Source organism: Electrophorus electricus, chromosome 21 (genome assembly GCF_041902795.1).
Source record: "Electrophorus electricus isolate QZ-2024a chromosome 21, ASM4190279v1, whole genome shotgun sequence".
In the NCBI taxonomy this organism is placed as follows: Eukaryota; Metazoa; Chordata; class Actinopteri; order Gymnotiformes; family Gymnotidae; genus Electrophorus; species Electrophorus electricus.
The window spans coordinates 16,735,001-16,760,096 of record NC_137517.1 but is presented as its reverse complement, the minus strand read 5'-3'; the positions used below and the strand labels follow the sequence as shown (position 1 = coordinate 16,760,096).

The following is a 25,096-nucleotide window of genomic DNA, read 5'->3' as shown; positions in this document are numbered from 1 at the left end:
TCTGTTCTCAATCACCAAGTGAACCAACCACGGATTTGAATCGCTGGAGTGAATCTCTAATCGCGGCTGAACCTCGGGGAACGTCACACTCGTGCGCCTCTGCTGGAGTGAGACTATTGATCTCCAAACAAGTGTGTGTGCGCGTGTGTGCGTGCGTGCGTGTGTGTGTGTGTGCGTGCGTGTGTGTGTGTGTGTGTGAGTACTGTGCAGCACACACTGAGCTTGGGATAGCCAAGCCTGCTTCCGACACACACTAACCAAGCCCACAGGGAGGTGGAGGGTGAGAAACTGCCTGTGGTGGAGCAGATGAGCATTTGGGGCAGGAGGGCAGCTGACCGGCAGTGGGCCGTGTGTGTGTGTGTGTGTGTGTGTGAAAGGGAAGTTGGCGAAGGTAAAGCCAGCACCAAAAATTCTTCAGAAGTGCTAACTGGCTTGTGTATGTGTATATACGCGCGCGTGTGTGTGTATATATACGCGCGTGTGTGTGTATATACGCGCGTGTGCGTGTGTGTATATACGCGCGTGTGCGTGTGTGTGTATATACGCGCGCATGTGTGTATGTGTATATACGCGTGTGTGTGTGTGTGTGTGTGTGTGTGTGTATATATACGCGCGCGTGTGCGTGTGTGTTTTGTGTGAAATATTTATTTGCTGTTCTAGAAAGAGGATTTAAAGAGGGGGTCTCTTAGCATACGCCAACAGGCGTGGTAATGAAATATAAATGACCAGTGCCCCCCCTCCCCCAATAGTCCTGTCCACCCCCTCTCCAAACAGACACGCTGTCACCCTGAAGCATCCACCCACACAGTCACCTAGAAACGTGCTCACACACTCATTTGCACCTGCAAGAACACATGGACTGTCCAACGTCCAGGGCACAGAGCACTTACACATCACACAGTGGGAGGGACCCAAGACAAATGTGGAAGAAAACACACAAACAAAGAGCAACATGAGTACAAGCCCACCCTCCTTCATGGTTTCATATCCCTACTGGGTCGTTTCTTTGGCTGCTGCTCTAGTGGGTCTAGTCAGCACACAGTGTGTCAAACCAGTAGCGACCAGTGAGGAAATGTGAAACAGGACTGTGGGAAGATAACACACTCAGACCAGGTGACCGACGATGAAACACCTGGGTGTCCATCCGTCCATCCATCCATCCATCCATCCATCCATCCATCCATCCATCCATCCATCCATCCATGTCTCACCTTTAAAGTCCTGGTACATGAAGCCCTTTGGTCTGGTGGCTTGAGCTCCTCCAGAGAGCAGAAGCTTCAGCAGAGCTTAAGAGATGAAGGTTATTTCAAACACTTGCCTCAGTGCACACACTCAACCCTAATCTGCACCCAGATGAAAGCGCCTCAGTGCACACACTCAACCCTAATCTGCACCCAGATGAAAGTGCCTCAGTGCACACACTCAACCCTAATCTGCACCCAGATGAAAGCGCCTCTGTGCACACACTGAGCCCTAATCTGCACCCAGATGAAAATGCCTCACCCAATCATATCAGACATCCTAAAATTAAGGGATGGCTGGCAGAAGTCAGCAGGAATAATCGTTTTAATTTTTAACACCACAGATCCAAAGTACAAGCACACCCTCACACACACACACACACACACACACATACACTTACACACACACTCACACACACCCACTCACACACACCGACGCAGAGCAGTGGGCAAGTCTCACTATTTCAAGGTAAAGCACCATAAAGAAGTATTTAGCCCCCTTTAAAGTCATCTGATGATCCTGGATTGATGTCCTGCTGAGAGATGAAGGTAATATCTATACTGCTGCTGATGGCACTGGAGGTGGGACATTACGATTCACTTCACTTCACTTCAGATCAGTTCAGTTCAGTTGACTTCATTTCAGATCAGTTCAGTTCACTTCACTTCATTTCAGATCAGTTCAGTTCAGTTCACTTCACTTCAGTTCACTTCAGATCAGTTCAGTTCAGATCAGTTCAGTTCAGTTCCCTTCAGTTCAGTTCACTTCAGATCAGTTCAGATCACTTCAGCTTATTTCTATTCAGATCACTTCAGTTCATTTCAGTTCAGTTCAGATCACTTCAGTTCAGTTCCCTTCAGATCAGTTCAGTTCAGTTCACTTCAGATCAGTTCAGTTCAGTTCAATTCAGATAAGTTCATTTCAATTCAGTTCAGATCGCTTCAGTTAATTTCTATTCAGATCAGTTCAGTTCAGTGTGGCACAATGCGATTACCAACTGTTCCTCAAGGTCTGTTTTTGATTTGTATACATGATTTTTTCCCCCTACCTCTTTAAGCACTTGCTGTGTTAAAAGCTCAATATTATCATCAGGAGGAATGCGGGTGTCCCGGAACGCTCTCCTCCCCACTGCTCGAGTGGTACGGCCTGCTGCATGCTCGTTTGTAACCGCACCCATGTGGAGCACGCGCCTGCACCTGGTCTAGTCTCGTGTCTGTCTGTATTGAATCCGCTGTAGGTGTGTGCTTAGTTGTCTGTCCTTGCCCGTATTCCTGTTCATTTTTGATGTTGCGCGCGAGTGCCGATTGTCTTTATTGTTTGTTTAATAAACGTGTGTCTGTGGGGAGAATCTGGGTGGCTGTGTGCTTGATTTTACACACCTGTGGAAATGGGACTGAATGAAACACCTGAACCCAGTGATTAGAGGTGGATCCCAATACGTTAGTCCATATACGTATGATACGTATGTATTGGTGTGGGAAATCTCATTGTCTTGTTTTCAAATGTGGATTGAAGACACCCCTCTTGAAAATGTTCTCTGCTAACTAGCAAACTAAGATGTCATTTTAGTAAAAAATCAACCCTTGTTTGAACAACTCTAGCAACTGCTCTCATTCTGCCAACATTTAGTTTCGCAACCCAGTTAAACTAAACGGGCTTGTAAATGAAAGAGTTGGTTAGAACAGCTAGATCTGTGTTAGCGTAGGCCGCAACAATACAAAAGAAAACAGCTTAGCAGCAGTCTGGATCAGGCACTTAGCTAAGCAACAGCGTGCTGGATAAGACAAACGTGACGTGATAAATCCTTAAGAACCTTGTTCTTTCAAACACTTTAAAGGTGAAAGGCTGCAGTCTTGTGTTGTTAGCATGTCCTGATTCCTATCAAACCTAAAACCGCAGTGCAAGGTAGACATATTTGTCAACTATGCCAGTTAACCCCCCACCACACACACACACGAGCCAGTTAACCCGCACCCCACCCCACACACACACGAGCCAGTTAAAGCCCCCTCTACCACACACACACACAAGCCAGTTAACCCGCACCCCACCCCACACACACACAGGAGCCAGTTAACCCCCCCCACACACACAGGAGTCGGTTAACCCCCCCCCCCCCCCACACGCACAGGAGTCGGTTAACCCGCACCCCCACACACACACACACACGAGCCAGTTAACCCGCACCCCACCCCACACACACAGGACCCAGTTAACCCCCCACCCCACACATACACGAGCCAGTTAAAGCCCCCCCCCACACACACACAGGAGCCAGTTAAACATTGGTGTGAGTGAATCAATGCTGTACCAGCCATGTTCTTTCAAGTTCATGAGGTGCTTTGTGTCAACAATTTTATTCCCAAGCTTGTGCGAAATGCTGATTATGCGAGTTTGTGCACTGATGCAGAATAATGATCTAATAATTTTTTCATACCCCTAATTTCTATGAGTGTGGTGACGTGTGTTTGAGTAGAATCTAGAAACAACATCTACTGTTTAGCATACGCATTAATATACTAGACAAACCACAATACACTCTGAAGCCCTAGAGAGACCGTCAACTGTTTAGCATACACATTAATATACTACACTACCCACAATACACTCTGAAGACCTAGAGACAGCGTCGACTGTTTAGCATACGCATTAATATACTACGCTACCCACAATACACTCTGAAGCCATACTCAAGCTGGATTCGTTTTACCGGAGGGCATGCTGTATTATATGTGATTCCTGAGAGATTCATGAATTTACTCTGGTATGAGTCTGCACTGTCAGTCATTATCACAAGTCTGAAAAGCAATAACTGAAAAGTGAACTCCCCTCTGTATTTTGCTGAAGCTGGAGCTCTCTGAGGAAAAGCAGTGCTCTTTAAATTGACTTAACGCTAATGTAATAGCTGAGAAGCAGCAAGAAGACATTTTGGATACTACTAAAAAAGGAGGACACGATTTGAAAGAGGTTCTTTATACTCAACACAGGCCTACTGTAAGCTGTGAGGCCTAAATAAGAGTAGGAGCACATTAGTGAAAGCACTATTCATGAGATGACACGGTTTCTGCCTTATTGGCTAGCATGCGGAGCTGTGGGCTACCCCACTTCACGAGCCTCGTGCACTAACGGACGTGCATGACTCAGAAGGTAGCCGAGCATGACCTTTCAGTCCGCGAGGGGTAATCTTGGTAATCAAATCAGTCAGATTCCTTACAAAATTTCCATTAGGGCAAACTTTCCCTGGCAAAACCAATCCAGCTCCGGTTGGTGTTCCCGAGTGCCTTGCGGACTGTTACCTTTCTTATTCTCCGGGTTGTTCTCCTCTGTTTTGCCTGCTTGCTTTGCCTCCATTTCTGCCGGGTTTCCAGGGACCTCTTTTCCAGAGAACCGATCATTCTCTTGTTTTTCAGAGGGTCCATCTCTCTCTTCCGCTCTTTCGGTAGGTCGTCTTTTCCCTTCCTGTTTTTCAGAGGACCTTTGCTTCTCCCGCTCTTTTTCCGGGGTTCTCTCAATCTTTTTGTCTCCGTTGGAAGCTGGTCTTCGGCCGTTCTCTCTTGAGGAGGGCAGTTCTTCCTCTGCTTCTTTTACGGATGGAATCTTTCGCTCTCCTTCGCTTGTAGGTTGGCTCCTGTGTTCTTCTCCCTCTTCCTCTTTTGCAGAAGCCATTTCTGTCTCTCGCTCTTTTTTGGAGGGTCCTTTGCTCTCTTCTCTCTCAGAAGGCCGCCCTCCCCACCTCACTCTTTCTTTTTCCTCTTCTTCTTTCTCCTGCCGCTCCTCTGTGCTTTCTGAAGGTCACAACAGCAAACTGAGAAGTTTAGAAGTAGTGAGATCTTGGGAAGGAGGCTTCACAAACATCAGTCCTGGTGGTTTACTGCCGTCAGGGTCGACCCATGATGGGCAAAGAGCATTTTCATCATCTCTTAATAGAGGGTTGGTGAAAACATTTTTAAAATAATCCATTTAGAGAATGTGCACATTTCTAGATATTTCTACGCAAACAAAGATATACAATTTTACACAATTGTCCATATATTCTACATTCTAAACACGGCAGGTATGTATCAGTACCTAGTGAGCTGAATTACTTCCTGTGCTGAAGGCTGAGGACAGCAAGCGCACATACCCAAGTCTTGTGGGTAGCAAGCATGTGCTCTGAATGCCGGAGCCCGTTCACCTTGAGAGGGTGACGGTCTTCATCACGCTGCCTTCGCCTTCAGGGAGCATAGCCCTGTGCTTCACACACTCTACGCTCCCACCCTTCGACCTGGCTCACGCCCATGCCCCTCACCGGGGCTTCACACAGGGCATTCCCCCAGGCTGGGGCTGCCACACCCGCTCTCAGTAAACATGTGCTCTGACCAACAGACCAATCAGCTCTCTGATCCAGCAGCATACATGGGCAGCTGGTCTGGTATGAACCTTTTTTTTTTTTAATAACCAAAATGGAACCTTATCAACCAGATTATCCAGACACTAGTTAGAGAGCTATTACACTGCCAGTAGCAGTAGATTTTGGCCTACTATGAAGGCTTGGTTCATTTGTGAAGACCGTCTGAATAGCCAGACAGCTCACTAGAGACAAGTACATTAAAGGACCCAAGATTTTAATTATCCAAAAAACAACGCAATAAGTGATTAGCTAAAGTTACGCTCAAGAAGAGGACTGTAATACCCTAGCTATCTTAGATAACAAGTAGACAGAATACTTATATACTGTCCTAAAACTTTGCCAAGACAAGATATCTTAATAGGGAGCATATTTCAGTTATCTAAGACCTCAGACAGCCTTCATGTCTTCAAAGTGCTGTCCATACGGACAGCTCACTAGGTGCTGAGACACAGCATTGATCTCTGTGCCATGGACACAGGAAGGTTGTGTTGGGTGCACACTACTGCAAGGTCAGCTCCTAGCTGTGCAAGGCCGGCTCCTAGCTGTGCAAGGCCGGCTCCTAGCTGTGCAAGGCCGGCTCCTAGCTGAGCAAGGTCACCTCCTAGCTGAGCAAGGTCACCTCCTAGCTGTGCAAGGTCACCTCCTAGCTGAGCAAGGTCACCTGCTAGGTGCGCAGAGCAATGTCCTTCTCACCAAGGACGTCACTTGCGGCACTCCAGATAAGTGCCGTGGCGAGAAGGTGGACTGATCTACTGCACAGGATACTGAGGAAGACTACAGGGAAAAGGGTCTTCATCACCTCTTCATACCTTCTGTCTCTGTCTCTCCTCCTCCCTTCCACATTGCTCTTGTCTCCTCTCCACATTCCTCCACTCTGTGGTCTTCTCCTTCACCCTCCTCTCCACCCTCCCCCCCTCCTCCACCTTCCTCTCCTTCACCCTCCTCTCCACCCTTCCCCCCTCCTCCACCTTCCTCTCCTCCACCTTTCCCCCCTCCTCCACCCTCCTCTCCACCTTTCTCCCCTCCTCCACCCTCCCCTCCACCTTTTCCCCCTCCTCCACCCTCCCCTCCACCTTTCTCCCCTCCTCCACCCTCCTCTCCACCTTTCCCCCCTCCTCCACCCTCTCCTCCACCTTTCCCCCCTCCTCCACCCTCCCCTCCACCTTTCCCCCCTCCTCCAACCTCCCCTCCACCTTCCTCTCCTCCACCCTCCCCTCCACCTTTCCCCTCTCCTCCACCTTTCCCCTCTCCTCCACCCTCCCCTCCACCTTTCCCCTCTCCTCCACCTTCCTCTCCTCCACCCTCCCCTCCACCTTTCCCCTCTCCTCCACCTTTCCCCCCTCCTCCACCCTCCCCTCCACCTTTCACCCCTCCTCCACCCTCCCCTCCACCTTTCCCCTCTCCTCTGTCTTCCACCCCCCCTCTTCTCTTTCCATCCACTTCCTTCCCTTCCTTCTCCTCTCCACGCTCTTCTTCTTCTCCTCCTTCTTCTGAGGGTTTCTCGCCCTCCTTTTCAGTGGCTCCCTCCGGTGGGTCACTTGTTATGGTCACTGGTTTTGGGACGAGAGATTAGGTTTTGATTTTATTGTCTTTCACTGTTTTGGCCCAAGGAAAATATTTGATTGCATTATGATCAGTACATTGTGAAATGAGAAATTTGGCTTTATCGCTTAATATCCAAGTCTCCTAAAGTCTAAATTTTGTTCTCTTTAGGTTCTTTAGGCTTTCTATGGCGATGGGTGAAAATCTTTCTTCCAGACTGATATTTAAGATTTACAATCCATGATAAAATATATACACTACTTTGAAATTAGCCACACTATCACAAGAGGGTATGAACTTCTAAAATGTTTGCCGCTGAAGTAGGAACACGCTTTCTCTCTGGCGAAGGGGCTGAGACAATATCATAACATGAATAAGAAAAGCGGTCAGAGACAGGTGAGAGTCCCGCACACTCCAGCATGTCCCGCACACTCCAGCGTGTCCCACACACTCCAGCGAGTCCCACACACTCCAGCGTGTCCCGCACACTCCAGCGTGTCCCGCACACTCCAGCGAGTCCCACACACTCCAGCGAGTCCCACACACTCCAGCATGTCCCACACACTCCAGCGATTCCCACACACTCCAGCATGTCCCACACACTCCAGCATGTCCCGCACACTCCAGCGAGCCCCGCACACTCCAGCGAGTCCCACACACTCCAGCGAGTCCCACACACTCCAGCATGTCCCACACACTCCAGCGAGCCCCACACACTCCAGCGAGCCCCACACACTCCAGCGTGTCCCGCACACTCCAGCGTGTCCCGCACACTCCAGCGAGTCCCGCACACTCCAGCGTGTCCCGCACACTCCAGCGAGTCCCGCACACTCCAGCGAGTCCCACACACTCCAGCGAGTCCCACACACTCCAGCGCCTGAGGCGTATTTCCTTTTATGGTAGAACTGAAATGAGTCAGCAACAGGGAGTTGTGCTTTCTGACACACACAGCAGCTTTTGTTATTGTTTTTGTTTATATTTGTGTTGGTTTGTTGTCATGTTTGTTTGCACTGCATAGCCTGCTCACACTTGTGATTCTGTATGAATTTCCGCTGCGGCGCCACCACAGCGTTTCCCTCAGTCATCGTGGGCCGTGAGTGAGTGTTCAGTCAGCCATGAAACATCGGCACATGGCACTTGATGTGCCGTCACGGGGCTGCCTTTATCCTGGTTCTCACTCGCTTTCAGTTCAACACTCTCGTCTTCATTTATTCCTCCTGCTATCCCAGAGGGCTACTCACCCTTCCCAGAATCCTCTGGTAGAAGGTGTTAGAACAGCATGGAGGCAATGGAGAGTTTATGGTGATGACGAAAATAACCACACACACACATACACCCACACACAGATGTTGTATATGCCCTCAACAGACCACCGCTGTGCAAGAACAATTCTGCCATAGAGACCATTGCTGAAATACTACTTTCCCCACTAATTCCCACAATGCAATCTTCCACGTCTTTTCTCCCATTCTTCCCTACTGACGTTCCGTGGCATCCTCTCTCCTGCTCCTACTGTGGCATCCTCGTCGGTCCTGAAAGGTCGTGTTTTCCTTTTTGCTGCAGAGCACCCGTACACACTCCACATGCGGGTGTAGAGAGAAAGTTGACCCACGCACACACCTCAGCAACTATGCCTGTGGAAGGGCTGATTTGGGGTCTGTTGTTGCTTTTTGTCACCTAAAGCATATGAGTGCAGGGACTGGGGAGGAGCTAATCTTTGGCCAACAAACACCCATTTACACACTTTCATAAATAATATATAATAACACCCTGTAGTCCAGACTGGATCTAAGGAACTAGATCACGACCATAGTACACCGCTACTCCTGTTCTCTTACAGCCCAGTTAGCACCCGGAGCTAGCAGGCCCCGCCCATGCTTCTCCTGGTACCTTTTGAGCAGGTTTAGGTTTGGTTATAGGTTTGGGTTTATGTATGGGATTAGGTTTGGGTTTAGGTATGGGATTAGGTTTAGGTTAGGTTCGGGTTTAGGTATGGGATTATGTTTAGGTTTAGTTTGGGTTTAGGTATGGGATTAGGTATGGGTTTAATTTTGGTTTAGGTTAGGTTTGGGTTTAGGTATGGGATTAAGTTCAGGTTTAGGTATAGGATTAGGTTTAGGTTTAATTTGGGTTTAGGTATGGTATTAGGTATGAGTTAGGTATGGATTTAGTTTGGGTTTAGGTTTCGGTTAGGTTGTGGTTTAGGTATTGGATTAGGTTTAGGTTTAGTTTGGGTTTAGGTATGGGATTAGGTATGGATTTAGGTATGGGTTTAGGTTTAGTTAGGGTTTAAAAGCAACAGAATTTAAAAGATTTATTGTCACTGTGTAAGAACAATGACATTTATTTTGCAAATGTACCAAACCTGTTGTTTAGGTTTGGATTTAAGTATGTTTTTTTTTTTTTGGTTTGGGTGTAGCTGTAGATCTAGGTTTGGGTGTAGATATGGAACTAGGTTTGGGTGTAGATATAGATCTAGGTTTGGGTGTAGATATGGAGCTAGACTTGGGTGTAGATATGGAACTAGGTTTGGGTGTAGATATGGAACTAGGTTTTGGTGTAGCTATAGATCTAGGTTTGGGTGTAGATATGGAGCTAGGTTTGGATGTAGCTGTAGATCTAGGTTTGGGTGTAGACATAGATCTAGGTTTGGGTGTAGATATAGATCTAGGTTTGGGTGTAGATACAGGTTTAAGTATGTTCTAGATTTGGGTGCAGATGTGAGTTTAGGGTTTGGTTTGGTGGGAAAGCAAGACAACAATTTAATGGTAAATTTATTAATAGCAAATCCTTTAATTGTGAATTTATTAATAGCAAATTATTTATCTGATATATTTCTGGTCACAGATCTTTTTCTCTGATCCATTGGTTGGTACTTCTCAACATCTATGTGGTTATTTTATTTATTTAATTTGATAATAAAGGTTTTTGAAGTTGTAGATTCCAAATATGCCACGAAATGCTTTGAAATCCTAAAACAGATTAATACAAAACCTCAAAGCCAAAATGCAGTCTAAGAGTTAAAGGCTGTATTCTCATGTTAATGCAGTACTCAAAAACAAACAACACCAGCAACTGTTTGCATAACAATATATGCACATAATCATGCACACCTTTTCTCCATGACACACACACACACACACACACACACACACACACACACTCCCTCGCTCTCATTCTGTTCTGTTCTTTCTCTCTGTGCCTTAAGCCTACACACCTCATACAAGCTGAAGTTTGACTCATTTGCCTTCTTGAAATATTCTACTTCATGTGTATGCTAGTTTTCATCAGTGAGTTTCATTGTGTGTGTTTGCTCGGGCACATGTGTGTGTTCAGTGAGTTTGTATTTGATGTGTGTGTTTGCTGTACCCAGACCTAAACTCACAGCAATGTGCTGCTCATGCCAAACAAACAGACCAAAACAGTCATCTGATTTTAGCTGTTATTTCATTCAGAAGTACAATCTGAATTTGGCATTTCTATACCAAAGAAATTGGTGTGGCACCAAGCACTTAGATAGACAGACCAGATATCAGTAAAACTATACTATACACAGACTAGAGATTAGTAAAACTATACTATACACAGACTAGAGATCAGTAAAACTAAAGGCAGACTAGATATCAGTAAAACCATAGACTAGATATCAGTAAAACCATAGACTAGATATCAGTAAAACCAGACTAGATATCAGTAAAACTATAGACTAGATATCAGTGAAACCATAGACTAGATATCAGTGAAACCATAGACTAGATATCAGTAAAGCCACAGACTAGATAACAGTAAAACTAGACTAGATATCAGTAAAACCACAGACTAGATATCAGTAAAACCAGACTAGATATCAGTACAACTATAGACTAGATATAAGTAAAACTATAGTCCTCTCTCTTTCTACTTTGTTTTTTAACACGTCATGGGTCCACGTATGACTCCACAAACATCTCACAAAAGAGCAGCTTTAAATCAATTAATGCAAACAATAACAACAACAACAGAAATTCTGACAAATCTTTCCAGCCAAGTCACATTACATCTACACTGTCCACACTGTCTGGCTTTTTTTGTATGTTTGATTTTTGAACAGGCAGGTGCTGAGCCACCTTTGTAGAGCCGTAGCTTCCCACAGGTTTTCACGTAAAAAAGCCTGAGGCAGCTGCTACGAAGGCCACTGAATCGTGGAATACTCGTGTGTGTACTTGCCTTGTCCTGCAGGCAAAACATACTACCGGCTAAAAGGCGTCGGCCTCGGAAATGTGCAAGAGTATTCCACGATTCAGTGGCCATGCAGTGCTGGTTCGCTTTTCCCACCCAGTTTAATACGCGTTATAAGATGATGGAGCAAGTTTGTTTGTTGTGCTGTTATGATTGTATGCTGACTAAATCTGGCCCTAATGACCATACAGTCACACCATACGGTAAATACAATCACGGGGATAAGCTGCTCCTCTGGGAGCATGGTTATAGGAGTCTTCTCAGCGTAAGGAAGAGGAGGGGGCATGGCTAGGGGCAGGGCTTTTCTTGTGGTAGGTGTAGGAGCTTTTCATTGAGTCATAGTGAGTGTGTCTTTGACTGCGATTGGTAGACGGTATGTAAAGGGAGGTTTAGTGTGTGGGGCAGAAGGTGTTGTGGGAGGATCTTGAGGAAAGGACATGAGAAGTTAACATGAAATCCAATTTCAAAATAAGCACTGCTGACTGTAATAAAACTGCGTTAAACCATCACCACTGTGTTCTTGCAATACCGCCAGTTGCCACTGGGGGGGGGGGGGCAATTTGGTTGCCTTGATCCTGACTGTGGTCACATATACATTTCAAACGAATTTTTTTTTAAAGAAATTTGCTTTAGCACTTATATTTGGCAATATAAGATATTGTTCTAACATTTTAAGATAGAATTTTAATGATTTCTGCTTCTGTTATCTCTATTGACAGACATTTTTAAGAGCTATAGCAATTTTCATAAAAAATCACTTAAGTGGAAATGTAGCTAATTTTGTCTTTTTTGGGACTTATTCAGCAATACAGGCCAAGTTTATTAACACAGGAATCATATGTACCTGTGTTTCTTTAATGAGACCTTTAGGTTTGAATCAGACTTAGCTGTATTTTTATAATCAGATCTTTAGCTTTGTGGAGTTGAGGCACACTGCAATATTCAGTACTACACTAGACACCACGTGTTCAGAGGACTATAGTACTGTAACAGAACTATACTACAGTATATACAGTACTGTAACAGAACTATATAACAGTATATACAGTACTGTTAACAGAATTATACCACAGTATATACAGTACTGTTAACTATTCTATAGTATATACAGTACTGTAACAGGACTATACTACAATATATACAGTACTGTTAACAGAATTATACTACAGTATATACAGTACTGTTAACATAACTATTCTATAGTATATACAGTACTGTAACAGAACTATATTACAGTATATACAGTACTGGAATATTAGACTACTGTATATACAGTACTGTTAACATAACTATTCTACAGTATATACAGTTCTGTAAGAGAACTATATAACAGTATAAACAGTACTGTTAACAGAATTATACTACAGTATATACAGTACTGTAACAATTATACTACAGTATATACAGTACTGTAACAGAACTATACTACAGTATATACAGTACTGTAACAATTATACTACAGTATTTACAGTACTGTAACATAACTATACTACAGTATATACAGTACTGTAACATAACTATACTACAATATTTACAGTACTGTAACAATTATACTACAGTATTTACAGTACTGTAACAGAACTATACTACAATATTTACAGTACTGTAACAATTATACTACAGTATTTACAGTACTGTAACAGAACTATACTACAGTATTTACAGTACTGTAACAGAACTATACTACAGTATATACAGTACTGTAACAATTATACTACAGTATATACAGTACTGTAACAGAACTATACTACAATATTTACAGTACTGTAACAATTATACTACAGTATTTACAGTACTGTAACAGAACTATACTACATCTATGCCCTTTAACTAGACTGAACTGGAGCTTCTTACACAAAGTTCACTATCTGGCCTGATAAGGGTGTAAGTGTAGCAGCGGTGCTAACGGATCTACTGGGCTCTCCCAGGTTGAGAGAGTGTACACATGCAGCTTATGAGAACTATGCCCTATGAGGCTGTGATGGACTATGAGTGAGACTGGCCTCCACACCTACAGCTGTGCTACAGCATCCTGTGAGGGTCATTCTGTCCCACCGGGCCCCAGAGTGGTGGTCTTGCTGTGTGCTGCAGTGGGTGCTGGAACTGTAGGGACTCAACAGAACAACACCACCTACACGCACCCAGATGCAGGTACATCCATTTGTTGGAAAAAACACGGCTAAGTATCTCCACACACACGGGAAAACACGGGTAAGTATCTCCACACACACGGGAAAACACGGGTAAGTATCTCCACACACACACACACATGCGGGAAAACACGGGTATCTCCACACACACACACACACACACACACACACGGGACAACACGGGTATCTCCACACACACACACACACACACACACAGGAAAACACGGGTATCTCCACACACACACGGGAAAATAGAGGTAAGTATCTCCACACACACGGGAAAACACGGGTATCTCCACACACACACACACGGGAAAACACGGGTAAGTATCTCCACACACACACACGGGAAAACACGGGTAAGTATCTCCACACAAACACACACGGGAAAACACGGGTAAGTATCTCCACACAAACACACACACACGGGAAAACACGGGTAAGTATCTCCACACACACACACGGGAAAACACAGGTAAGTATCTCCACACACACACACACACACGGGAAAACACGGGTAAGTATCTCCACACACACACACACACGAGAAAACACGGGTAAGTATCTCCACACACACACACACACACACACACACACACACACACGGGAAAACACGGGTATCTCCACACACACACACACACACACACACACACACACTATACTATACACTCTACTATAGCTCACCTTACATAACAACTTTGTCTTTGTGACAGTGATGATAGCTTGAGAATGTCTTAAGTTGATGAAAGTGTGTGTGTGTGAATGCAAATGTCCTCCAGCACACACTGATAGACACATTATCATCTTATTCTTCCTCTGTCTCTCTTTGTGTATCTCTCTTACACACACACACACACACACACAAAAGGTATCAAAGAGTAGTTGAATGTAGGTATGTGCAAGTAATGAAAGAAGTTCATGTACAAGTGTAAAATGTGCATGTATGTCTGTGTATTTGTTCCTGTGTGTATGATTGTATGTGTATGAGTGTCTGTGCTTCAGAGTTATATGTATATGGCTGCGTTTGTGTGTGTGTGTGTGTGTGTGTGTGTTTATTTGGTGTGGAGTAGGGCCTGAACACCTTTATTATGGGGAGAAGGAAGTAGATGATTTATGAGTTTGGCTTCACAGAAATATGAACTGTAAAGAGCTGTAAACACACACACACACACACACACACACACACACGCAGCCATGGGCGCACCTACACACAAGGAACAAATGTATGCACGAACACACACACACACACACACACACACACACACACACACACAATCTAATCACTGTAATTAATCAGTTTTTATCCATTTTCTGTTTCTCTTTATAATGGTAGTGTTCTAACATATTAAAATGTATTAACACTAATGTTAGTTATTACAGCACTGTTAGTAAAGGGCAGTATTCCATCCTAAATGTTCACTTTCCTGCCTCAGGGTGTGTCCCAATACTAATACTAACTGGTTTTTGTATATGCAGTATGAAGTATAGTAGAGTATACTCAAAAATCCACAATGCATACTCAGGATGCATTTTTTGAGTGTGGTTTTGTTGGACACTATTGTCTCTATAATGCAATGCGAAACAAAGGGCGTAGCTACTCACGTGTGGAAAATGTTGAAAAAATGTCTGACAATGGCAGGTTTAGCAGCGATTGTGGCAGGAGAATGGATGTGATTACACTTTCCATTTATTTTGGCATAAGAGACATAAATGATAAATGGTTAGCAAGAAAGCTGTGTGAAACATGTTAATCTGTGTAATGAAGCTCTCTGTGGTAGCCACCCAGCTCAGGGTTTGGCCTTTGTAAGCAAGCTAACTGGCTACTTAACTAGCTGAGGCAGCTAAATATAGCTAACTCATTCACATTTGTAAATGAGGCAGAATATCAGGGGTGACTATTTTAGGTTTAATGCCCACGTCGAAACTAAGTCGCCATGTTCAATTACGCTTGTTGGCATAGCAACGTGTTATCACTTCCTGTTAGTATGGAGTAGTAACGGAGTAGTATGTTAATTTTTTGTGCACTCACCTGCTAAGCCCATATTAAGATCAGTATATATTACATATCTTGTAGTATTGGTGTGTACTGCACATCCTTGGTTTCACTATACAATTTTGTCACCATGGTTATGTCACCAAAATGTTTATTTTTCTTCAGAATACACTAGGTCATATACACCAACAGCTGCTTGTGATGTAGCATTGACTGTGTGTGTGTGTGTGTGTGTGTGTGTGTGTGTTAGTGTGTGTCTCAATAAATGTGAGGGAGAGACACAAGAGCAGTTTTAAGAGCAATATAGTTACACAAACACACAAATGTTCTTAAATTGCTGTCATCACAACTCTGGAGGCTCTGCCTCTCAGAATGCCCGTTGGAGCACACCCTGTTATACCGCCTGTCTCAAATCGGACCACACGCTGTTTCCATGGTGATGAAAACCTGTTATTGCTTTTCCTACCCTTGAGGCAACCACTTTTAGATGACTAGGATGTGCATGATAAGAGTGTGCTGTTGTTACTGAATTAAGCTGGGGTTTGCTTCTGATATGAATTTTTGATGACTTGTTAGGTCTTTTTTATAAGATATGTCCCCTGGTAAAGAAACAAGGTATGGGAGCAGGGGGCAGGTGTGCCCTCCTGTAATCTAACATGTTTAAGCATGTACATTAGAATTATATCACCAAGAGCTTGTTATAATAATAATAATAACAACAACAACAAAAACAACAATAGTAATAATAACAATAAAAACACAATGTTAGAATTATATGTAAGAGATAGTTATGTGAGCTGTTATGCTCATGGGTGCCTATTTCTTAAGAATGTTGTTTTAAGACACTTCTGTGGCTATTCGAAAATTAGGGCACTTTTTAATGAATGATAAACTAGGATTCTTCTGGAATGTTCTTTTAATAATGGTGATATAATTCAAATGTACATAGACATTCAGTATTATTATTATTATTATTATTATTTTATTATCTTATGATTATTATATTATTATAATTATATTATTATTAATGTTATTAATGTTATTATTAACATTATATTATTATTATTATTATTATTATTATCATTATTTTATTATTATTATTATTATCACCAAGAGAAGGACCTTCATCAGCTGTCCAAGCAAAGTGCACGCACACGCACAAGCGCGCACACACATATGCCGAGTGTTATTAAATGTGTTCTGATGAATTAACTACTTGAGTATCTTTTTAACAGATTTTTTTTTTAACTTTCTTACTTTTGCTTAAGTTATAAATTAAATGACTACTACTTTTACTTGTAAGGAACAGTACTTTTACCTGTACTTGAGTAATTACTGCTTTAAACGAACAGTACTTGTACATCTACTTGGGTAATTATTGTTTTAAAGGAACATTACTTTTACTTCTGCTTGGGTAATTATTGTTTTAAAGGAACAGTACTTGTACATCTACTTGGGTAATTATTGTCTTAAAGTAACAGTACTTTTACTGGACTACTCTACTCCACCTTCCACTGCCTATGAGGCACAGTGGCCATGGCAACCACTGTTGTGGTGTTTGCTGTGGTAACCATCTCCATGGCAATCAACACTGATAGAGTTGCATCAGCTGAGGGAAATCTTGCCTGTGAATGGCTACAGTGAATATTTAACATTGGAAAGCAGACATACTGTGTGTGTGCTATGAATTTTGGTTAAGTACTGTTTTAATTTAACAGTACTTTTACTTGTACTTGGGTAATTACTGTTTTAAAGGAACAGTACTTGTACATCTACTTGGGTAATTATTGTTTTAAAGGAACAGTACTTGTACATCTACTTGGGTAATTATTGTCTTAAAGTAAAAGTACTTTTACTTCTGATTGGGTAATTACTGTTTTAAAGGAAGTGTACTTTTACTTGTACTTGGGTAATTACTGTTTTAAAGGAACAGTACTTGTACTTGGGTAATTAATGGTTTAAAGGAACAGTACTTTTACTTTTAAAGGAACAGTACTTTTATTTATACTTGGGTAATTATTGTTTAAAAGGAGCAGTACTTTTACTTCTACTTGGGGAATTATTTTTTTAAAGGAACAGTACTTTTACTTATACTTGGGTAATTATTGTTTTAAAGGAACAATATTTTTACTTGTACTTGGGTAATTACTGTTTTAAAGGAAGTGTACTTGTACTTGGGTAATTATTGTTTTAAAGGAACAGTACTTTTACTTGTACTTGGGCAATTACTGTTTGAAAGGAACAGTACTTTTACTTCTGCTTTGGTAATTATTGTTTTAAAGGAACAGTCCTTTTACTTGTACTTGGGTAATTACTGTTTTAAAGGAACAGTACTTTTACTTGTACGTGGGTAATTACTGCTTTAAACGAACAGTACTTGTACATCTACTTGGGTAATTATTGTTTTAACGGAACAGTACTTTTACTTCTACTTGAGTAATTATTGTCTTAAAGGAACAGTATTTTTACTTGTACTTGGGTAATTATTGTTTTAAAGGAACAGTACTTTTACTTCTGATTGGGTAATTACTGTTTTAAAGGAAGTGTACTTTTACTTGTACTTGGGTAATTACTGTTTTAAAGGAACAGTACTTTTACTTTTAAAGGAACAGTACTTTTATTTATACTTGGGTAATTACTGTTTTAAAGGAACAGTACTTGTACTTGGGTAATTAATGGTTTAAAGGAACAGTACTTTTACTTTTAAAGGAACAGTACTTTTATTTATACTTGGGTAATTATTGTTTTAAAGGAACAGTACTTTTACTTCTACTTGGGGAATTATTTTTTTAAAGGAACAGTACTTTTACTTATACTTGGGGAATTATTGTTTTAAAGGAACAATATTTTTACTTGTACTTGGGTAATTACTGTTTTAAAGGAAGTGTACTTGTACTTGGGTAATTATTGTTTTAAAGGAACAGTACTTTTACTTGTACTTGGGCAATTACTGTTTGAAAGGAACAGTACTTTTACTTCTGCTTTGGTAATTATTGTTTTAAAGGAACAGTCCTTTTACTTGTACTTGGGTAATTACTGTTTTAAAGGAACAGTACTTTTACTTGTACGTGGGTAATTACTGCTTTAAACGAACAGTACTTGTACATCTACTTGGGTAATTATTGTTTTAAAGGAACAGTACTTTTACTTCTGCTTGCGCAATTACTGTTTTAAAGGAACAGTACTTTTACTTGTACTTGGGTAATTACTGTTTTAAAGCAACAGTACTTTTACTTTTAAAGGAACAGTACTTTTATTTATACTTGGGTAATTACTGTTTTAAAGGAACAGTACTTTTACTTGTACTTGGGCAATTATTGTTTTAAAGGAACAGTACTTTTACTTGTACTTGGGCAATTATTATTTTAAAGGAACAGTACTTTTACTTGTACTTGGGCAATTACTGTTTGAAAGGAACAGTACTTTTACTTCTGCTTTGGTAATTATTGTTTTAAAGGAACAGTCCTTTTACTTGTACTTGGGTAATTACTGTTTTAAAGGAACAGTACTTTTACTTGTACGTGGGTAATTACTGCTTTAAACGAACAGTACTTTTACTTCTACTTGAGTAATTATTGTCTTAAAGGAACAGTATTTTTACTTGTACTTGGGTAATTATTGTTTTAAAGGAACAGTACTTTTACTTCTGCTTGCGCAATTACTGTTTTAAAGGAACAGTACTTTTACTTGTACTTGGGTAATTACTGTTTTAAAGCAACAGTACTTTTACTTTTAAAGGAACAGTACTTTTACTTGTACTTGGGTAATTACTGTTTTAAAGGAAGTGTACTTGTACTTGGGTAATTACTGTTTTAAAGGAACAGTACTTTTACTTCTACTTGAGTAATTATTGTTTTAAAGGAACAGTACTTTTACTTGGGTAATTACTGTTTTAAAGGAACAGTACTTTTACTTCTACTTGAGTAATTATTGTCTTAAAGGAACAGTATTTTTACTTGTACTTGGGTAATTATTGTTTTAAAGGAACAGTACTTTTACTTCTAATTGGGTAATTACTGTTTTAAAGGAAGTGTACTTTTACTTGTACTTGGGTAATTACTGTTTTAAAGGAACAGTACTTTTACTTTTAAAGGAACAGTACTTTTATTTATACTTGGGTAATTATTGTTTTAAAGGAACAGTACTTTTATTTCTACTTGGGGAATTACTGTTTTAAAGGAACAGTACTTGTACTTGGGTAATTAATGGTTTAAAGGAACAGTACTTTTACTTTTAAAGGAACAGTACTTTTATTTATACTTGGGTAATTATTGTTTTAAAGGAACAGTACTTTTATTTCTACTTGGGGAATTATTTTTTTAAAGGAACAGTACTTTTACTTATACTTGGGGAATTATTGTTTTAAAGGAACAATATTTTTACTTGTACTTGGGTAATTACTGTTTTAAAGGAAGTGTACTTGTACTTGGGTAATTATTGTTTTAAAGGAACAGTACTTTTACTTGTACTTGGGCAATTACTGTTTGAAAGGAACAGTACTTTTACTTCTGCTTTGGTAATTATTGTTTTAAAGGAACAGTCCTTTTACTTGTACTTGGGTAATTACTGTTTTAAAGGAACAGTACTTTTACTTGTACTTGGGCAATTACTGTTTGAAAGGAACAGTACTTTTACTTCTGCTTTGGTAATTATTGTTTTAAAGGAACAGTCCTTTTACTTGTACTTGGGTAATTACTGTTTTAAAGGAACAGTACTTTTACTTGTACGTGGGTAATTACTGCTTTAAACGAACAGTACTTTTACTTCTACTTGAGTAATTATTGTCTTAAAGGAACAGTATTTTTACTTGTACTTGGGTAATTATTGTTTTAAAGGAACAGTACTTTTACTTCTGCTTGCGCAATTACTGTTTTAAAGGAACAGTACTTTTACTTGTACTTGGGTAATTACTGTTTTAAAGCAACAGTACTTTTACTTTTAAAGGAACAGTACTTTTACTTGTACTTGGGTAATTACTGTTTTAAAGGAAGTGTACTTGTACTTGGGTAATTACTGTTTTAAAGGAACAGTACTTTTACTTCTACTTGAGTAATTATTGTTTTAAAGGAACAGTACTTTTACTTGGGTAATTACTGTTTTAAAGGAACAGTACTTTTACTTCTACTTGAGTAATTATTGTCTTAAAGGAACAGTATTTTTACTTGTACTTGGGTAATTATTGTTTTAAAGGAACAGTACTTTTACTTCTGATTGGGTAATTACTGTTTTAAAGGAAGTGTACTTTTACTTGTACTTGGGTAATTACTGTTTTAAAGGAACAGTACTTTTATTTATACTTGGGTAATTATTGTTTTAAAGGAACAGTACTTTTATTTCTACTTGGGGAATTACTGTTTTAAAGGAACAGTACTTGTACTTGGGTAATTAATGGTTTAAAGGAACAGTACTTTTACTTTTAAAGGAACAGTACTTTTATTTATACTTGGGTAATTATTGTTTTAAAGGAACAGTACTTTTATTTCTACTTGGGGAATTATTTTTTTAAAGGAACAGTACTTTTACTTATACTTGGGGAATTATTGTTTTAAAGGAACAATATTTTTACTTGTACTTGGGTAATTACTGTTTTAAAGGAAGTGTACTTGTACTTGGGTAATTATTGTTTTAAAGGAACAGTACTTTTACTTGTACTTGGGCAATTACTGTTTGAAAGGAACAGTACTTTTACTTCTGCTTTGGTAATTATTGTTTTAAAGGAACAGTCCTTTTACTTGTACTTGGGTAATTACTGTTTTAAAGGAACAGTACTTTTACTTGTACGTGGGTAATTACTGCTTTAAACGAACAGTACTTGTACATCTACTTGGGTAATTATTGTTTTAACGGAACAGTACTTTTACTTCTACTTGAGTAATTATTGTCTTAAAGGAACAGTATTTTTACTTGTACTTGGGTAATTATTGTTTTAAAGGAACAGTACTTTTACTTCTGCTTGCGCAATTACTGTTTTAAAGGAACAGTACTTTTACTTGTACTTGGGTAATTACTGTTTTAAAGCAACAGTACTTTTACTTTTAAAGGAACAGTACTTTTATTTATACTTGGGTAATTACTGTTTTAAAGGAACAGTACTTTTACTTGTACTTGGGCAATTATTGTTTTAAAGGAACAGTACTTTTACTTGTACTTGGCTAATTACTGTTTTAAAGGAAGTGTACTTGTACTTGGGTAATATTACTGTTTTAAAGGAACAGTAATTTTACTTCTGCTTGGGTAATTACTGTTTTAAAAGCACAGTACTTTTACTTCTGCTTTGAGTAATTGTTTTAAAGGAACAGTACTTTTACTTGTACTTGGGTAATTACTGTTTTAAAGGAACAGTACTTTTACTTGTACGTGGGCAATTACTGTTTTAAAGGAACAGTACTTTTACTTGTACTTGGGTAATTACTGTTTTAAAGGAAGTGTACTTGTACTTGGGTAATTACTGTTTTAAAGGAACAGTAATTTTACTTCTGCTTGGGTAATTACTGTTTTAAAGGAACAGTACTTTTACTTGTACTTGGGTAATTACTGTTTTAAAGGAAGTGTACTTGTACTTGGGTAATTACTGTTTTAAAGGAACAGTAATTTTACTTCTGCTTGGGTAATTACTGTTTTAAAGGAACAGTACTTTTACTTCTACTTGAGTAATTATTGTTTTAAAGGAACAGTACTTTTACTTGGGTAATTACTGTTTTAAAGGAACAGTACTTTTACTTGTACTTGGGTAATTACTGTTTTAAAGGAACAGTACTTTTACTTTTAAAGGAACAGTACTTTTATTTATACTTGGGTAATTACTGTTTTAAAGGAACAGTACTTTTACTTTTAAAGGAACAGTAATTTTATTTATACTTGGGTAATTACTGTTTTAAAGGAACAGTACTTTTACTTGTACTTGGGTAATTACTGTTTTAAAGGAACAGTACTTTTACTTGTACTTGGGAATTTGTACTTGTACAAATTTTGGTTAATTACTGTTTTAACGGAACAGTACTTTTACTTCTACTTGAGTAATTATTGTCTTAAAGGAACAGTATTTTTACTTGTACTTGAGTAATTATTGTTTTAAAGGAACAGTACTTTTACTTCTGCCTTGGTAATTACTGTTTTAAAGGACCAGTACTTTTACTTGTACGTGGGCAATTATTGTTTTAAAGGAACAGTAATTTTACTTCTGCTTGGGTAATTACTCTTTTAAAGGCACAGTACTTGTATTTGAGTAATTATTGTTTTAAAGGCACAGTACTTTTACTTCTGCTTTGGGTAATTACTATTTTAACGGAACAGTACTTTTACTTCTACTTGAGTAATTACTGTTTTAAAGCAACAGTACTTTTACTTTTAAAGGAACAGTACTTTTATTTATACTTGGGTAATTACTGTTTTAAAGGAACAGTACTTTTACTTGTACTTGGGCAATTATTGTTTTAAAGGAACAGTACTTTTACTTGTACTTGGGTAATTACTGTTTTAAAGGAAGTGTACTTGTACTTGGGTAATTACTGTTTTAAAGGAACAGTAATTTTACTTCTGCTTGGGTAATTACTGTTTTAAAAGCACAGTACTTTTACTTCTGCTTTGGGTAATTGTTTTAAAGGAACAGTAGTTTTACTTGTACTTGGGTAATTATTGTTTTAAAGGAACAGTACTTTTACTTGTACTTGGGCAATTATTATTTTAAAGGAACAGTACTTTTACTTATACTTGGGCAATTACTGTTTGAAAGGAACAGTACTTTTACTTCTGCTTTGGTAATTATTGTTTTAAAGGAACAGTCCTTTTACTTGTACTTGGGTAATTACTGTTTTAAAGGAACAGTACTTTTACTTGTACGTGGGTAATTACTGCTTTAAACGAACAGTACTTGTACATCTACTTGGGTAATTATTGTTTTAACGGAACAGTACTTTTACTTCTACTTGAGTAATTATTGTCTTAAAGGAACAGTATTTTTACTTGTACTTGGGTAATTATTGTTTTAAAGGAACAGTACTTTTACTTCTGCTTGCGCAATTACTGTTTTAAAGGAACAGTACTTTTACTTTTAAAGGAACAGTACTTTTACTTGTACTTGGGTAATTACTGTTTTAAAGCAACAGTACTTTTACTTTTAAAGGAACAGTACTTTTACTTGTACTTGGGTAATTACTGTTTTAAAGGAAGTGTACTTGTACTTGGGTAATTACTGTTTTAAAGGAACAGTACTTTTACTTCTACTTGAGTAATTATTGTCTTAAAGGAACAGTATTTTTACTTGTACTTGGGTAATTATTGTTTTAAAGGAACAGTACTTTTACTTCTGATTGGGTAATTACTGTTTTAAAGGAAGTGTACTTTTACTTGTACTTGGGTAATTACTGTTTTAAAGGAACAGTACTTTTACTTTTAAAGGAACAGTACTTTTATTTATACTTGGGTAATTACTGTTTTAAAGGAACAGTACTTGTACTTGGGTAATTAATGGTTTAAAGGAACAGTACTTTTACTTTTAAAGGAACAGTACTTTTATTTATACTTGGGTAATTATTGTTTTAAAGGAACAGTACTTTTACTTATACTTGGGGAATTATTGTTTTAAAGGAACAATATTTTTACTTGTACTTGGGTAATTACTGTTTTAAAGGAAGTGTACTTGTACTTGGGTAATTATTGTTTTAAAGGAACAGTACTTTTACTTGTACTTGGGCAATTACTGTTTGAAAGGAACAGTACTTTTACTTCTGATTTGGTAATTATTGTTTTAAAGGAACAGTCCTTTTACTTGTACTTGGGTAATTACTGTTTTAAAGGAACAGTACTTTTACTTCTACTTGAGTAATTATTGTCTTAAAGGAACAGTATTTTTACTTGTACTTGGGTAATTATTGTTTTAAAGGAACAGTACTTTTACTTCTGCTTGCGCAATTACTGTTTTAAAGGAACAGTACTTTTACTTGTACTTGGGTAATTACTGTTTTAAAGCAACAGTACTTTTACTTTTAAAGGAACAGTACTTTTATTTATACTTGGGTAATTACTGTTTTAAAGGAACAGTACTTTTACTTGTACTTGGGCAATTATTGTTTTAAAGGAACAGTACTTTTACTTGTACTTGGCTAATTACTGTTTTAAAGGAAGTGTACTTGTACTTGGGTAATATTACTGTTTTAAAGGAACAGTAATTTTACTTCTGCTTGGGTAATTACTGTTTTAAAAGCACAGTACTTTTACTTCTGCTTTGAGTAATTGTTTTAAAGGAACAGTACTTTTACTTGTACTTGGGTAATTACTGTTTTAAAGGAACAGTACTTTTACTTGTACGTGGGCAATTACTGTTTTAAAGGAACAGTACTTGTACTTGGGTAATTACTGTTTTAAAGGAAGTGTACTTGTACTTGGGTAATTACTGTTTTAAAGGAACAGTAATTTTACTTCTGCTTGGGTAATTACTGTTTTAAAGGAACAGTACTTTTACTTGTACTTGGGTAATTACTGTTTTAAAGGAAGTGTACTTGTACTTGGGTAATTACTGTTTTAAAGGAACAGTAATTTTACTTCTGCTTGGGTAATTACTGT

At 39.2% G+C, this 25,096-nt stretch overlaps 1 protein-coding gene across 8 annotated transcripts in view; it reads right to left on the bottom strand.

Moving 5' to 3' along the window:
* The window catches only part of ntng2b (netrin g2b), a 71,420-nt gene that overhangs the window by 8,295 nt on the left and 38,029 nt on the right, over window positions 1-25,096 (bottom strand). For 4 of the 8 annotated variants that reach the window (XM_081703992.1, XM_081703994.1, XM_081703996.1 and 1 more), the window contains 2 exons: window positions 4,539-5,027; window positions 1,212-1,286 (listed from right to left, as the gene is read on the bottom strand). The exons of 2 other annotated variants lie outside the window; for them this stretch is intronic. In XM_081703992.1, the coding sequence (XP_081560118.1) occupies window positions 1,212-1,286; window positions 4,539-5,027 (564 nt within the window). The remainder of the gene's footprint in view (window positions 1-1,211; window positions 1,287-4,538; window positions 5,028-25,096) is intronic. 2 more of the 8 variants (XM_081703995.1, XM_081703998.1) reach the window with 2 other exon arrangements.